This window comes from Pempheris klunzingeri, chromosome 14, assembly GCF_042242105.1.
Source record: "Pempheris klunzingeri isolate RE-2024b chromosome 14, fPemKlu1.hap1, whole genome shotgun sequence".
Taxonomy (NCBI): domain Eukaryota; kingdom Metazoa; phylum Chordata; class Actinopteri; order Acropomatiformes; family Pempheridae; genus Pempheris; species Pempheris klunzingeri.
This window is the reverse complement of record NC_092025.1, coordinates 5,620,301-5,636,440: the sequence shown is the minus strand read 5'-3', so window position 1 is coordinate 5,636,440 and position 16,140 is coordinate 5,620,301. Positions and strand designations below refer to the sequence as shown.

The 16,140-nt window shown below is 40.7% G+C and overlaps 1 protein-coding gene across 1 annotated transcript; it reads left to right on the top strand.

Annotated features, from left to right (window-relative positions):
• Positions 1–5,551: 5,551 nt before the first annotated feature.
• Positions 5,552–15,921, top strand: ska2 (spindle and kinetochore associated complex subunit 2). Its single transcript, XM_070844062.1, has 7 exons — positions 5,552–5,593; positions 8,756–8,848; positions 10,134–10,310; positions 12,123–12,197; positions 13,078–13,120; positions 14,031–14,160; positions 14,619–15,921. Exons 1-7 carry the CDS (start codon positions 5,561–5,563, stop codon positions 14,740–14,742), a joined length of 675 nt encoding a protein of 224 aa, XP_070700163.1. The 5' UTR covers positions 5,552–5,560; the 3' UTR covers positions 14,743–15,921.
• The last annotated feature ends 219 nt before the right edge of the window (positions 15,922–16,140 follow it).

Genomic DNA, 16,140 nt, shown 5'->3' with positions numbered 1-16,140 from the left:
AAGATGGATGGTCACAAGCCATAGAACATAGCTGAGCTGCTTGAATTTTTGCGCCAGGAGTGGCATAAAGTCACCCAACAGCAATGTGAAAGACTGGTGGAGAGCATGCCAAGACGCATGAAAGCTGTGATTGAAAATCAGGGTTATTCCACCAAATATTGATTGATAAGTTAAAACATTAGTATTGTGTTGTTTGAAAATTAATATGAACTTGTTTTCTTTGCATTATTTGAGGTCTGAAAACACTGCATCGTTTTTTTGTTATTTTGACCATTTGTCATTTTCTGCAAATAAATGCTCTAAATAACAATATTTTTATTTGGAATTTGGGAGAAATGTCAGTAGTTTATAGAATAAAACAAAAATGTTAATTTTACTCAAACACATACCTATAAATAGTAAAATCAGATAAACTGATAATTTTGCAGTGGTCTCTTAATTTTTTTCCAGAGCTGTATATATGTATGAATATACATACACTACTCACAAAAAGCTAGGGATATTCAACTTTCAGGTGAAATTTATGGAAAATGTAAAAAGTTAATGTGACAGTGATATTATATCATGAAAGTAGGGCATTTAAGTAGAAGCATGCAATGGTAATTTCTTCATTTTAAACAATTTATTGAAAGAAAATCTAACAACAGTGGTGGGTATACCACAACAAAAAATGTTCAGTGTCTCAATAAATTGGGATGTGGCCAAAGGACGTCCACTCCTCTCCTTTCTGTGACTCTTCCAGTCTCTGTATCACTGTTACAACCTCCTGATGACACTCTGTGACCCTCTAAGCTCAGTGAAAACTTCCATCTGAGGACTTCCTGTTTGAAGCCTCGCAATGGCGAGGTGCTGCTGATCAATTGTTAGGTGTCGTCTTGGTCTCATGATGTCAGAATGTGAACAGCATGATGAGGAGGACTGTTTAAATACCAATTCTAACTGAAGCAGGAAATGTTTTGGTCGATTCATGGATCAAACCTGTTGTGAATTTTGCTGTTAATCAACTTGTGCAAAAAGTACTGAAACCCTGAACAGTTGGACATGTGCATTCAAAGGTTTAGAGAAGGTCACATTAAGTTCACCTGGAAAGGTTAGAATGCATTTTAGGTTCATCCTGAAATTTCACCCGAAAGCCGAATATCCCTAACTTTTTGTGAGTAGTGTATATATACTTATATATATGTATGGACACACACACACACACTCGCATACATATATATATAAAAAAAAGATTAGAAGAAAGCTTTTTGCTTTTCATCCCTGCTGTGTGCAGCCTGTATGGAAATGTAAGAATGATATGACTGATAATTCATTTTTTTCAATTTCTTAAATTTATGGATTGTATCATTTATAAATGACAGTACCTTTACATGTATGTAAAGGTACTGTCATTTAATGACTGTTCTCGTCCACTTTACAGGTGTGGCACAGCTCATCTTGAATGAGCCTTGAGATGGAAACAAAGGTACAGGCCCTGTGATGGCTGTAATCCATGTGTGTGTTTAAGGCCAGTTCAAAGTAGGTGTGTATGTGAGGGTGTGGGAAAAAGGAAAGAGGATAGTTAGTTTGAATGTAAGACACTGTGTCTGCGTGGAGAACTCATATCAGCTTAGCAGTGGGGCGAAACAATAACTGAAACATCGCAACAGTCATATACACTGAATAAGATTAAAGCAAATCCATACATGTACGTTAACAAGGTTAAACAGGTATGCTATGCCATGCCCTGTAAACTTTCCTGTAGAAAGTGGTCCTTTGCTGGGCTGCTTTCTTAGATGGAGTTTGATGAGCTAGGTTGGAAAAAGGTTGTGGTTCCTAAGTTAATAGGGGGGCCTTGTCCTTGTTGTGCAGTGTTCTGGAGGAGGAAACCTGTCAATGCTGTGTACTCAGGTGTGAACCACCGAGGAGTCTGGGAGATTGAGGAGCCAAAAAAGGAGCCATCTTCAAAACAAAGAAACATGCCATCTCCACCAATTTGAGATGGTGGAGGCACCAACATCTATAAGGTGCAGACAAGTATGGAGTAGAAGATCTGGAATAGTGGAAGTTATGGGGGAGGAATGGAAGAGAAAGGAGGACTGGAAGTGTAAGATCATTCTAAGATTTGATGAGAGGGGAATATCTTCAGTGGGTCCAGTAGAGCTGCTAACCATTTTGAGAAACCAGATTGGGGATATACACTTGGGTAAAATTTTGAAAGATTGAAATATGGTGATTGTTTGCAGTAATGAAGAGCAGAGATGGTGGTGGTGATCACAGTGTTATGGACCCTGCTGGAGCTTCCCGCTCCCAATCCCCACCCTCCTGCACATATCCCTCTGCTCATCCTCCAGCCAGCACCTACCAGCTTTTCCCACCAGTACACTATCCACTGCCACTAGTCCTGTGCTGTCTGTCAACCAGCCAGCCTTACTCCTGCCTCTCCCCTGTGATTGTACATTTGTGTCCTCTTAATGAGGGATGTGAACTAATGAAAAGAGAAATGTAAGTAGTATTTAATATTACAGTCCTTGTAGGAAATTAGATTTGAGTAGGTTAAGACAAACCGAAGGATGGATAGCAACAGGGCGCTGGACTGTGGGGACGTTACTGCACAGCATAGCAGTAGCTGATGAAAAGGTGGAGATCTTAGCAAACACAGTTCCTCAAATGCATAGTTGTGATAACTTGACTGAAGAGGGTAAGAGAGAAAGGGCTACATCAGCTCACCCTGTTAAACTGGATAGGAAAGATGATTTCTACAGTTACATTGGATGCTCCATTTACTTTGGAAGAAATGATGAGGGGAAGGATGAAATTTGTTATGTAATGTTAAATGACTTAGGTGTTTTAGCATCTATGAAGCTGCTCGATTTTTATGATAAAGTATAGGAAGTGGGACAATTGCTAATTGGTTGAAAAGAAGCAGTGATCGTTCCATTATAGAACCAGGAAAGGACCTATCAAATCCAATGAATTACAGGCCAATGGAAAAAAAATGATTAGAGAGATAAGCATTTTACATAGAAAGCAATCACATCCTTGGAGTGGATTTAGGGGGGTAGAGGAACTATGGACCTTGTTATGTGTCAAAAAGAGGTGTTGGTGCACAGATAAAGATGCTTTTAAATTGACATCGACTCCTATGTCTGCTCCCCAGGCTGAGGTAGTGAAACGCAGCTACATATGAGAAGCAAACAGTTAATGATCAACCACTGGGTAAATCTTCAAGAGCATTCTGAAGATCACCATCCAACTTCAAAGGCACTTCTCCCATGTTGGGAGAGAGGGAAAGGGCCAAACAGTAGTGATTTGCATGGAGCGGTGAGGAACTGGCTAGAAGCAAGACATTAAGTCAGAAGAGATACACCCCTGCAAAACCACTGTCAGTAACACCAGCCTGGCTGTTTCTCTCAGTGTCAATCAATTTTTTTTTGTTCTTGAGAAAATGCAGGTGCTTAAAGATTTTGGAAATATTGCCCTCTTGGTTGAAGATAGGTTAGAAACATCATATCGAACAGATGTCCCAGTATATACTGATGGATACAAGGATCTGCTACATAAGGACGTTAGATCATTTGTCTGTATTCACAGGTGAGATTATGGCAATTCCAACAGCATTGCAGTGGATACAAAAGTTACAGATTGAGAAGTTTATTCTTTTTACAGATTCATGTTCTGCTTTAATGTCATTACAGTCATTAACATTGTGCAGCAGGCAAGATTTGGTTGATGACATATATGAAATTCTATACATATGTAAAGTGTGAAATTTTTTATAACATTTATGTGGATAGCAGCACACAGGGATTATGGGCAGTGAAACTGTAGATCTAACTATCTATCTATCTATCTATCTATGATAAGGGGATAATCAACTCTTGTCCACACTCCAACACAGTAGGTGGCGGTATTGCACCTTAAATGTTGGTTGCCACTGTCATAAAAAGAAGAAGAAGAAGAAGAAGTAGTAGAAGAAGAAGAAGAACAACAACAACAACAACAACTGTAATGTGCATAAAGGGAAAGTGTAGGCCGATGTAGAATGCAGCCTTCTTTTACACTGGCTGTATACGAGTGTCTAATGGTGCACTAATGAATGGGTTAAATGTTAGAACTTATATTTTAATTTGGACAGAAAGAAGGCGCGTGGGAACATTTGAATGCATGGTAGTGAAAAGCATACATTGAAACTGAAAAGTTTCAATAGTTTTTCATGTCCTTTTGGGGCTTCCTTCTATCCTAGAGGTTAAAGCACCAACCATGATCAACAACTTGCCAGACGTCTGCCAACATTGCTTGAATTCATCAGCAGATATGCACAGAACCAAAGCAAAGATGAAATGAACTAAAACATATCAGTACAGCACATGGATTATTGTTGTCTGATTGAGCTGCACTTTTTCAGGATTGTGGTTTAGATCACAGCTTAGATACTGAAGGAGCAGGGCTCTGATGACACTTCTGTGACAGCAGCAAACCTGCTCTTTTTACAGACATGCTTGAGATAGCGCGGCCCCCTGAATCATTCATGGACTGGTATTTTCGGTTGAGCCATGACATTTAGCCAGCAAACATCTACAACTTATGGTACATAGTACATGTTTGTTTAAGACCGCAAACACATAAATATGGAATCGACAACAGGGGAGTTTTTTCTTGCCATTGTCGCCTGATGCTTGCTCATGTGGGGAGTCCTAAATTTGAATACTTGAATCATTGGGTCTCTCTTAATGAAAGAGTTTGGTCTGGACCTGCTCTAAAGTTATGTTTCATTACAACATGTTACAGCTTGTAAGTGTTGGCAAGGACACTACAGAACCTTTCTGTTTGGAGTTCACTTTAGATAACACCATGCAGTGTAATTCTGCCCACTTGACAGTATAATTTAACAGTAGAGTGTGTACTGATACGTGTAGGTGCAAGGAAAGATGTAAAGTTAGGGAATGAGGGGGTTACAATCTGGCAGTCATAAAATATTACAGCTGATCTGTGGAACTGTTGTTCAAGTACACATTTCCAACTCTTGCCTGTGCTTGTGGCATGAGGTTTACTCAGGTCTGGATGCAAGTTGAGGGTAAGTTTACTATTTTAAGAAACATGCTATGAAATGGCACACAGCTGGTTGTAATCATGTTATCATTTTGATATTGTGCAAATCTCAATGAAGTTTTCCAGTGACTGCTGTCCATGAAATTCCTTTGTTAAATGGTTGGGTAGGTCAACGGATAGTTATATTAGAATGTGCAAGAAGAATCCAGAAGTAGCATGCCACATGTTAATTAAGCTAAAAACAAGTGTTTTCCATCAGAAATTAGACGATATCATGGATGACATTGATCTTAAACACGAAGTTTCCTATACTGTGTACTCCTGCGTGACGGCTGTTTGGTGATAGAATGTACTTCGAAAATAAAGATAGGTTTTTTCTGTTTTTAATGCAGCCCTTCCGTAAGAAGAGACGGGCAGCAATATGGCGCACACACAGGAGCTCCCCTCTCACGCAGCTGCCCAATCAGCGTTCTCTATTCCTGACAGCTGGCCAATCACAGGGCCCGCATCAGGCTGTAAACTATTCAACATGGAGACAACAGTGGAAAAGCTGGAAGCGATGGTAAGCAGTGGGAGATAATTGCATTTTCCGTCATATTCATGTCCTGAAATCGCTCGTCCTCGCTGAACGGTTAGAAGATGAGCAGCTCAGTAACCGTCGAAGAGTACTTTAGACAGGATCCGGACTGCAGTGAGAGCGGCCAGGTCACGGTTCTTCCTTTGTATTAAGAAGCAGTTCAAACTCCGTTGCGCCATTCAGCGGGCCTTTCTGTGGACCGTTAAGACACCGAACATTACAGCCTCGCTCAGAACTCTCCGCCTGACTTTAGAACTATTCCCAATGAGAGCAGAGGGTATTGTAATCAGCCCGAGCTTAGTTCAGCCGAATGCTGTCAAAAGCTGCTCTCTACTGTCTCCGAGATACATGGCTGCTGTTCCATTTTCTCAAGTGTTTAAGTAAGTTCAACGTCAGGACAGCAGTCAGTCAGTCAGTCAGTCCGCACAGCTGGACACAGAGTAGGGGTCATTGTCAGTGTAACTCAAATATGAAGTATTCTTCCACAATGATAAAATAGTGCAGATAATCCTGAAATGACTTCCTTGTAAACGCAGTAAATAGCATTGTGTCTGGAGTGAGTTGTCAGCCTATGAAGACAGTTACAGCCATAATAATCTTAATTCAGGGTCCCTTTACTATAATTGACCTGAGCTTTCAACAGCATCTCTCTTGCCATGTCCGAAATCCACACTTAATACTGACTTGATGAAGATGAAGACACTGTGACAAAATGAAATAACGTCCAGCTTTGAGTATGATGTTGATGCACACCGTTCTACCATGATGCAGTAAGTTAATGAAGACACATTTAATAGAGGGTGAGGTGTTTTTGGTGGCTAACCTGGAAGCATCACCCTGGTTCACTGGACAAAAAGCTCATGGGATTTTCCATTAGATTTTGATTTATTGCAAAAAATCAGCTCACTAAGAAACAAAGTTCACGATGCTTTGTTTAGCATGATAATCCTCAGAAATGAGTACTACTCATTGGTCAGAAGGAAAAAAATCTAATGATAGGTTATTGTACAAACTTACAAACTGCCTTTTTTAAGATGCATAAAAGTTTCAAAATTCATGAATATGGTGTTTACTGTATTTTATGGTATAGAATAAAATGTCAAGATCTCAGACCACAGACCTTAGGGGTGGAACTTCTTTTATTTTGTCACTGACTGTTAACGGTCCACAGTGTATTTACGTTGAATCTTGCTAGCATAACCTTAGCTTTCAGGCTAACAGCTGAGCCAAGGGGATCTATGAGCTGAGCGATCATAGCTATGATCCGTCCTATTTACTGGAGGAGTGAACAACGTTTCCATTATACAAGAACCTCATGGGATGGTAATGATTGATCCATGTATTAGTCAGGCATTACATGGGAAACATTAGATTTTGGTTGCAAAACTCATGAAAATATAAATGATCTTTTCTTTGGCAAATGACCATGGTATAAACAGGATAATGCCCTTCGAGGTGTCCATTATCAGGAATTAATCGGCAACGTAGAGACAGAGAACTGTCTGATGCACAGCAGAGTCCATTAATTTGTGATTATGGACACCTCATTGGGCATTATCTCTTACTTAACAGACAGGTGTTGTCAGTGTCTGGTGTTCATGCAGTCTCTTGTATATTAGTGATGGAGTGTCACTCTAGTCATCTTCTCAGGGTCCAGTCTTTAGTGTAGTGGAGAGTCCAGCAGGGACCAGTACAAATGTGACATGTGGTAAGATGCAGGATGAGTTAAGCAATGGTCTATGCCCAGACTTTCTCTGGGCATAGACAGGTCTCTGGGTGCCATGACCTAAACCCAACAGAAAGTTGACCATTTTGAATGAAGTGTGCCATTTTGGTATATTTTCTACAGGGGTCGTAAATTGACGAATAAATTCAGGGGGGTTAATCAGATCCACTTCAATCCACATTGTCCAATGTGCCCCAAATTTCATATGTTTGATAAAAGTCAATTAGTGGCCACAGTCATCATGCCACCTACCGGCAACAGGATGCTAGCCTTCTGTGGCGATCATCATTTGATTCATCATTTTCATGGTGTGGTCAACGCTTCATATACTGGAATATAAGACGTGATTTGTGGGTGTTCTCTCGCGCCACATAGGAGGCACAGGAAGCGTGAAATTCAGAGACATGTAGAAAGGTCAGCGTCCAGTGACAAGACACGACTGCGGTATGCCCTGACGTGCGTGGCGGTATGAAGGCCTGCTTGCCACTGCTTGCAGCTTTAACTAATGTTGTATCTCCAGCCACTGAGAGAGAGCTCCAGGGAAAGCTAACATTGTACAAGGCACTGAGCTTTTTTAGGTGAAAGGCACTGAGCAGAGAGTTATTCTCATGACCTCAGTGTTGGTTTAAGTTGTTTAATTCTGCAATGTGCGTTTGTCAGCATCTTTAGTTTGCTTTTCGCTTTCCAGGTACTGCAACAGGTAATCCAAGCCATGAATATTTCTTTGTTGTTTTTTGATTTTGGTGAGAAAGTTTTGTCCACCAACATTCAGTTCTATGATAGGGCTAGCTGTTGTTGATGTTGCAGAAAAAGTAAAAAAAATAGATACCAAATAAAACAAAGTAATACAAGAACAAAGGCGTGAGTGTGAATTTTGTAGGTGATGAGGAGATACAGCACTGTCTGTCCAGTGCCCCTTTTATATTGTACTACTGGTAACCACACTAGAAAAGCAGTGCAATGTTAAAAGGGCATTGGCCAGAAATGGCTACAGGCAAAGGAAATGTTTCTAAACTGTGAAGTAGCTGTTGGCAGGTGCTCTGACTTCATTGCACTACTGTATCAGACAGCTAGCAGTGCAATAGTATTGTCAAAGCATCTGAAAACTGCAGAGATCGGCTGTACTGAGAACTTGTACAGTTTTAGACTGTACCAAGTCAAGTGGACATAATCGCAAATGCAAATGGTGTGTGAACGAGTGAATGTAGTGTTACAGTGCTTTGAGTGGTTGAAGAGACTAGAAAGGAGCTATACACGTACCTTTGTATTGCACAAATTCTACAAATACCCTTTGTGCTACCAGTCTCATCAAACAGCACTGAAATCAATGGCTCTAGTCGGGTCTATGCCTGCATTGAAACTACCTTACTATTTTGCACTGCCAATGTACGATCAAAGTGTAAAGCTGAGTGTCTTTGCAGTTTCTGAAATCAGAGGCAGACCTGGAATACATTGAGAAACGGCTTAAGTTGGACTTCATCAACAGCACTGCGGAGAATGGATGTCCTGGTGAGGTGAGAACTGAACAATTACAGCTGTTATTTCACCTTTCACATTTTTTCTGGTCTCAAATACTGAGATATCACATAATGTATTGATTAGTGTTGATTAAGATGTGAAAACTAAATGATCTAGTTAATCTAGTATGAACTGATCAAGATATGTAACACAATGATTTAGTATAACATGAGGTTGATCAAATGACGAGTATGAAACAATGCAACCCGAATGTAACCAAATATATAATTTTACACTTTGTTTTAAATATATAATTTTACACTTTGTTTTTAAAGAAGAAGAAACCAGAATCTAATTGTGTAAATTGGAGTGAATACTTTGTTTTAAAAAATATATTGAGAAGGAATTGGAACCTAATGGTGTCAGCAGGGTGTGCTGTAGGATAAGAAATAATAATTGCCCAGGGGGAATACCCAGAGGGACTTTCCCGGGCCTGTCTAATTGGCTTGGTGCAGATGCAGGGGGACAGGCAGATGAGATCATTCTCCTGATTTTGGGCTATAAAAGAAGGGACCTTGCATTGTGTGTTAGAACTGCTCAGGATTTGATCTTCAGGTCTCGGGCTTGTTGTAGACTTCAGTCTCCCGGTGCCTAATTGGAGGATTGGCTCTTTGGTTTTTTGAAACTTTGAACCTGGAAGGAGAACATTGACACTTGCCCAAGTTGGGGGTTTTCGCTCCCACAACATTACCACACAAGAAAAGACTGGATCAACGCCACCTGTAGTCTATAGGACATTAAACAGCTACTGTAGTTTAGATGCAAGATATCAATTATTGGATGGACAATATTTATCTGTCAGTATTTGACCGTTGCTGTTTTATCATGGTCAGTAACCTGTTTTATTGCGTTTATTCTTAGCCTCACTTTTAGACTCTGTTTGCTATATCTGTCTTTGGTTGTCTCTGCAGCGTAGACAGTTGTTCTAATACTAGATTAGCAACTTTTTCTGCAGGAATCTTTATTGAATCAGGACCTGTAATTAGCCAAAGTCTTCCATTATGGGCTAGATATTCTACAGCGTGAAAGCAAAGGAGATGCAGAAGTCTAGTTTTCTGGATTATGATTATGTCGCCTAAATTAAAATTTTGATCGTTTTCATTTTGACCAATATTAGACATTACATATTTTGTACCCAATCATTAATTTTCCCCTATTCCTGTTGCTGAATATCACTTCGTACGTTAACTATACACAAGGTGAATTGTGCCAAAAAGATATTGAGGCTGGATGCTTGAACATGGAATGTGTACAGGCTAATGATTGACACCTTACCTTCAGGAGAACCCTGCGGTGATGCTGGAGAACCTGAGGGCCATCAAGGCCAAGCACACAGCCTTGTGCTCTCAGCTGAGAGACATTGCAGCTGCACAGAAAGAGTCCATGGACTCCATCAGAAACAACCTCAGCAGTGTCATGGAGCTGATCCAACACTTCCAACAGACTACTAATGTGGAGGTACCCCGCAAACAGTAGACTCACTGTTCAAACACCACCTGAGTTCCAACCATTCTAGAGCTTTTGTGGATGTCAGACATTTGTTTGATAACCTTTAAATAGGATTATGGTGCTGGTGGTGACATGTATATGAGAAAACAGATATAAGTCTCAGATATTAGGTGGAACTTGGTCTGACTGATTCTTTATTCATTTGTACAATCATTACTGATTAAGAAGAAATGTAAGGATGGTATTGCCCCTGCCTCTTGCTCAGAACATGTCCAATACCTTATATAGGCAACCATCTCCAGAGTTTTGATTCATGTCACCTGCTTTTGATTTGAAAACATAGGCTACAATATGTGAGCAAATAGGAATTAAAGGAAAGTCACGTCATTTACCAGGCAGCAGAATTCTGTATTCTGTCTGTGATTACATGACATTGATAGGATCTACAAAAAAGGATTTGGTAGGGGTCACATGACACTTACATACATGCAACCATGTCACTCCAAAAGTCATGTAGACCAACCAGCAAGACAAAAAGCAAAAACAACATTAAAGCTGCAAGCAGCGGTAACCAAACTTACTGCTATAGCATTATGCCTTTTGCCTGTGATGCTTGGCACAGTAGTCTGTCCCTCGAGAACAAGCACCGTTGTAGTCCAATATAGAGGCACACTCTGGCCCTGCTCATCCTTTGCTTGCCTCTGCCGCTTTTTGCTCAGGTGCTCAGTCTCATCCCATACTGACATGCCTTAAGACTGCAAAAATCCTCTGTTTTTACCCTGCAGGTCTTCTAAATCATGCAGGGCTTTCTTATTGGCTGTCTGAACCTCATGCAGGAGATAAGCATTTTGTATTTTCAGAGCTTCTACTTCCTGTTCTACAGTTACTTTGCTCTGAAGGGTGAGGGGGAGGAGCTATCTAGTGCATCTGGTGGGAATAGCAAACTGGGGGCAATGAAGGTAAACTCAGGTTTACACAAAATAAGTTTGCCAACGAAAATGTTAAAATGCACTTACTAAAATGTAAGGCAGTAACAGTCAAGGATTGTGTCTTACAGTTGACTTAGGCTGCACCACATGGCAGTAACAGCTAGGTACTAAACTAAAAATCAAGGCTCCATGCCATATATTCCAATGTGTCCACCCTGTGCAACAGCTGCAAACTAGATACAAGTACGCTGGCTCATCAATTGTGGCTAAGCTCCAAGCTGCATTCCTTATGGTCTCTTAAAATCAGTTATATATGAAAGGTTATGGTACAGCAATAACACCAGATGCCTTTCTTGTCATATTTGGGTTACCTGTGAACTCTGTCACAGACAAAGTGCCAAATTTTACAACAATGGAAATTCAATCTAGTCTCACATTCCATCAGTGGCTGAGAGAATAGAGAATGTCAATATGATCTCCCCAGGACGAGAAGAGAGAGAGCCGGGATCAGAGCTGAGCTAACCCGGCTAGTACCTAAGGCTGCTTCTAGCTGATGTTTGGTCACAGGATGATCAGCTGGATGAAATGGTACTCAGGCTGCCTAAGCAACGAAAAATGTTGTTAGAGCCCACATCTTTGCCTCATCTTTAGAGACCTGGCTTCATCGTACGTGCTAGTCGTATCAACTATTCGCTGTTTTATAATTTAACAAATATTCAAATAATCGATATTCGAGTTAGAGATTCTACCTCAGAACTAAAACCCCCAAATGTTAAACAATCATGATAAATAAAAAGTATATAACAGAAAAACATGTTGCATTTCATTATACACAAATAAACTGCAGTTCTGGTTAAAAACCATTGACTGTATCATTGTTAACACTGTGCAGGTTCAGCCGCTGACAGAGTCAGTGCAGGACTCAGCAGAGCTCCTGGGTTTCGTCGTCAGTGGGACCACGACAGAGGTAAGAACCACCAGAGGCCAGATACCCTCATTTTTATTGCTGCCTTGCTGGTGGAAAGCTCATCATGTGATTAATTAGCAGTACGTCTTTGTTTTGCATCAGTGGTAGATCAACACAACAGATCAGAGACCAACTAGGCTGTTTGTTAGATGAAGGCCATATCAGATAGGTAGGAGAGAAACTAAACCACGGGTTTAGATGCAAACTACTGAGAACCACTAAATAACAACAGTCCTTAAAAGATGCTGCTTCCTCACTATGCAAAAGTTTCACTTACCAGGAATACTCTGTTCTAGGAATGCGCAACATGTTCCTGATCACACATTGAGCCAGTCTATGGTGGTGAAGGAGCTCAGTTGAGGAAGGAAATTCATGTTGAGATAATGTATTACAAGACCAGTTTGAGATGAACTTTAATTTAAATACTGGCTTTTATTTTGAAATTCAGTGTCTTATATAAATCACATTTTAACATGTATGTGTATTTGTTCCTTCGGTTTCTGTGAGTTTTGAAAAACAAACAACCTTTAGCAAAACAAGTAAAAAGGTCTGACTTCCAGTAGAAGACATTGGCTGTTGAAGTCGGTATCATGTGTGAACCATGAGCGTCATGAGGATTAACATGAGCAAACCAGCACTGTGCCTAATCAATAATCAACAGACAAATCCATATATGAGCCCTCAAGCCTGCTCCACAACACTGCTTAACATCACAGATGTGAATAAATCATCTGTGAGCTTAATGTACCATGTAAGTGTATGATGTGACACATCAGTGGAGGTCATATGAGTGTACTCAGTTGCCTGCCAGTCAGCTGCGACACTGATGACTGCAGGCTGTTCTTCATTATTTCTGCTGTTGTTGAATCTTGTCTTTCAGACGCCGTCTCCTGTAGAAGCGTCTGGCCAACAGCAGCCACCGAGTGAGTCTGTCACCTTCAGCTTTCTGCTCTGCTCTGAACACTCCAGAGATGCCTGTGTCACAAAGTTACACAGTGTTTTACAAAGAAGAACAAACAGATAATGAGAGTGAATAAGGTCCAAAAACACAAGATATAAAAAACATAAAAAAGTACACCCAACACCCCCTGTTTGAAAAAGCCAGAGGGTGAAAGTGAGATTTAAAAGAGGAGTTTGCCTCTGAGATTTGCAGACAGGGAGTTCCACAGCTGAGGGGCATGAACAGCAAAGGCCCGCCCATCTTTAGTGACAGGATGACATTTTGGAACCCGTAAGTCAGGCTCTGCTGGAGGACCAAGCTCATAGGGAGGCAGCATATCACAGATACAGACAGGAGGGTGACCATGCAAGGCTTAGAAACAGTCTATCACTATATTAGAAATCTTTCTATCTGTCTATCTGACTGTCTGTCACAGCTGTGAAATCAATCTGTGTCAGTCCTTGAGTGTGAACTGTAGTTTGACAGGTCACTTTGTCCACAAGAACAATGAAATTTGAAAAAAATCCAAACATCTGTTCAGATTTCCAGGTGTCTGTCTGTGTGGAGTATTCAGATGTACATCTGCATCTGGAAAGAGATGTTGCTGTTGCTGTTTTAAAGCTTTAAAATGAACCTCCATTTGCCACAAATCTCTGACATATTTCAAACCTGGACATATGAATCCCTAACCATGTCCATGATACCATGATAGATACCATTAGAAGGAAGAGAGGAAATCAGTTCCATTGTAGCTTAGGTGACCTTTGCTGCCCTCTTGGTGTAAATTGAAAAGCATTTGTCTGTACCTTAATGTCCCTGAACAGCTGACACTTTCCTCTTCTAGGTGACTGAGCTGAACTGTGAGGCTGACGTCTCTGTCCCTGTGTCCACAGGCTGTGAGTATGACGAGCTGACTGAAGTCATGTTGGATACGGTTCCTCTCAACTTACGCTCCAACATCAGGCTGGCTGACCTCAACGAGTTCTATCAGCAGCTGCAGCAGCACCTCAGCAAGAACAACAGGTCAGAGAAAAATGGCTCTGAACCTGGTTTAACAGCACAAAAGTATCTCCAGCAACACCAGACTCTTCTGTCCATCAGAATCAGAAAGTATTTGCCAACTGCACCAGGCCTTCTCATGGTTCAGGTTCCCAATTTTCCCTAATCAAACAAGACTGAAGTGACGTGAGCTTTCTCATGTTGTAACAGCATGAACCAAAATTTGAAGAATTCTAATCAGATCTACTAAATATTACTTGAATGGGTGTTGTACACTTGTACTGTCTAAGTTTTCTAATGAACTACGTCTTAATAGTTAATGCTTACTAGATACTATTAAACCAGGTGAACCACCGACTTCCTTCTTAAAATGGTCACTGTAGATTTGCTTACCATCAACATGAAATGGAAGGCTGTTATTACCTCAGAAGGAAAAAGCTGATAACCAGCTGTGCCTGTCTTCTTCTGCTCTTGCTCTGCAGCTCCATTACGACGCAGAAGATGAAGCAGCTGAAGATGAAGGTGAGCGACGCCAAGCTGAAGGTCCTCGAGCACCTCTCTTTAGTCGAGCTGGACAGGAAAGGCCATGTTCGTCTTGTCAAGTGAAGATGTTAAACAGCTGGAGGCTTTTGACAGGATGGGTGCTGGGTGTGCTGGATTTGGCTGTTCCTCCACCCATCCAACAGGACTTGGACTGTGGAGGGTGAGCTTACTGAAGGATCTGCCTGCACATGCCCTGGAGGCAAGGCCAGACCAGATACAACCAGGCAACCAGATGTTTGTGTCAGTCATATTTTCAGTCCAGATGCTCGTTGCAGGTGCAGTTCAGATCTAGAAGTGATATAAATCACAATTTTGCTCCCTTTAAGGTCATTGGTGTCTAGTCTATATTTGCCCTTGGTGTCACCTGTCTGTCCTTCACTGCCTGTTCTCCTCATCATTGATTTACTTTTGCTGCAGCCTCATTGTTTGTGGTGTAGCTTTACCTGGAGACATTACAGAGTGTTCACCCTCAGTTATCTCTATGTAATTCTGGCTATTGAACCTCTGTCATCTTTTGGTACTGACCAAAATGTGAGTATTGAAACGGTCAAAAACTCAACATCAAATATCTGATCAGACATTCCTGAGAAATATAAAAAGATGCCAACATTTGAAACATTTCATAACTTGGCCCTCACTGTCCATTTTATGAGGCGGCATCTTGTTTCCTCCAACTGTGGACATATTTAGTAACTCCGCAGCCAAGTCACATCATTTGTTGTGATGCATGCATGCTTGTCTGGGGTTGTCAATTTTTGATAAATGATGATATGGAAATTAACATGTGCATATGAGTGATGCTGATGTTCCTGAACTATACAGCAGTCTGATGGTAGCTGTCAGTCAAAGTAGACAATCCTCTGTAGCCAAGATTAAACCTAAAAATGATGAGTGATGTCATTAATGGGCAGTCATGTACACATTCACTCTGTGGACATGAAAGTATTCATGTTCAGAAAATGCTTCTAAAATGGGATCCTTTGGGTCAGAATCAAAGCTTCTTCAAGTGGATGGGTGAGATTGTTCTTAAATCAGATGGTTTCTTTGTAGATGATATTTAGTAGCACATCCTTAAACAGCACAATGTAAAATAAACACTTTTGCAGATAGTGTTTTGTTTGTGCTCATTCCGAGGAAACCTTCAGCTCAAGTGGCTCTAATGATGGAACCTGATGACTACATGGGACTTCTAGGAAGGGTTGAGTTAATTCTTGCAGCTGCACATGAAATGATCAGTGTACATCCAAAGGACATTTGAACACATTTTAATAAATTCTTCAATAATCTTCAAAAGTATTACAGCTTTGACTTTAAACATTGAATTCACAGTCATTTTATTCACAGCCTCTGCAGCTATTTAGAATGAGTTGTTTCAGAATAACAAATCTTGTTTAAAACAGTAAAGTAGTAACAACAGCATCCAGCAAGTATCACGAGTCAAAAAACGAAGCTGCATTTTCA

What these genes read in the sequence shown, in the direction of transcription:
- ska2 (XM_070844062.1), top strand. Translation starts at nt 5,561, where the DNA reads ATGGAGACAACAGTGGAAAAGCTGGAAGCGATG. An exon ending in TCAGTGGGACCACGACAGAG is followed by an intron (nt 12,198 to 13,077) that starts GTAAGAACCACC and finishes CTTGTCTTTCAG; the next exon opens with ACGCCGTCTCCTGTAGAAGC. An exon ending in CACCTCAGCAAGAACAACAG is followed by an intron (nt 14,161 to 14,618) that starts GTCAGAGAAAAA and finishes CTTGCTCTGCAG; the next exon opens with CTCCATTACGACGCAGAAGA.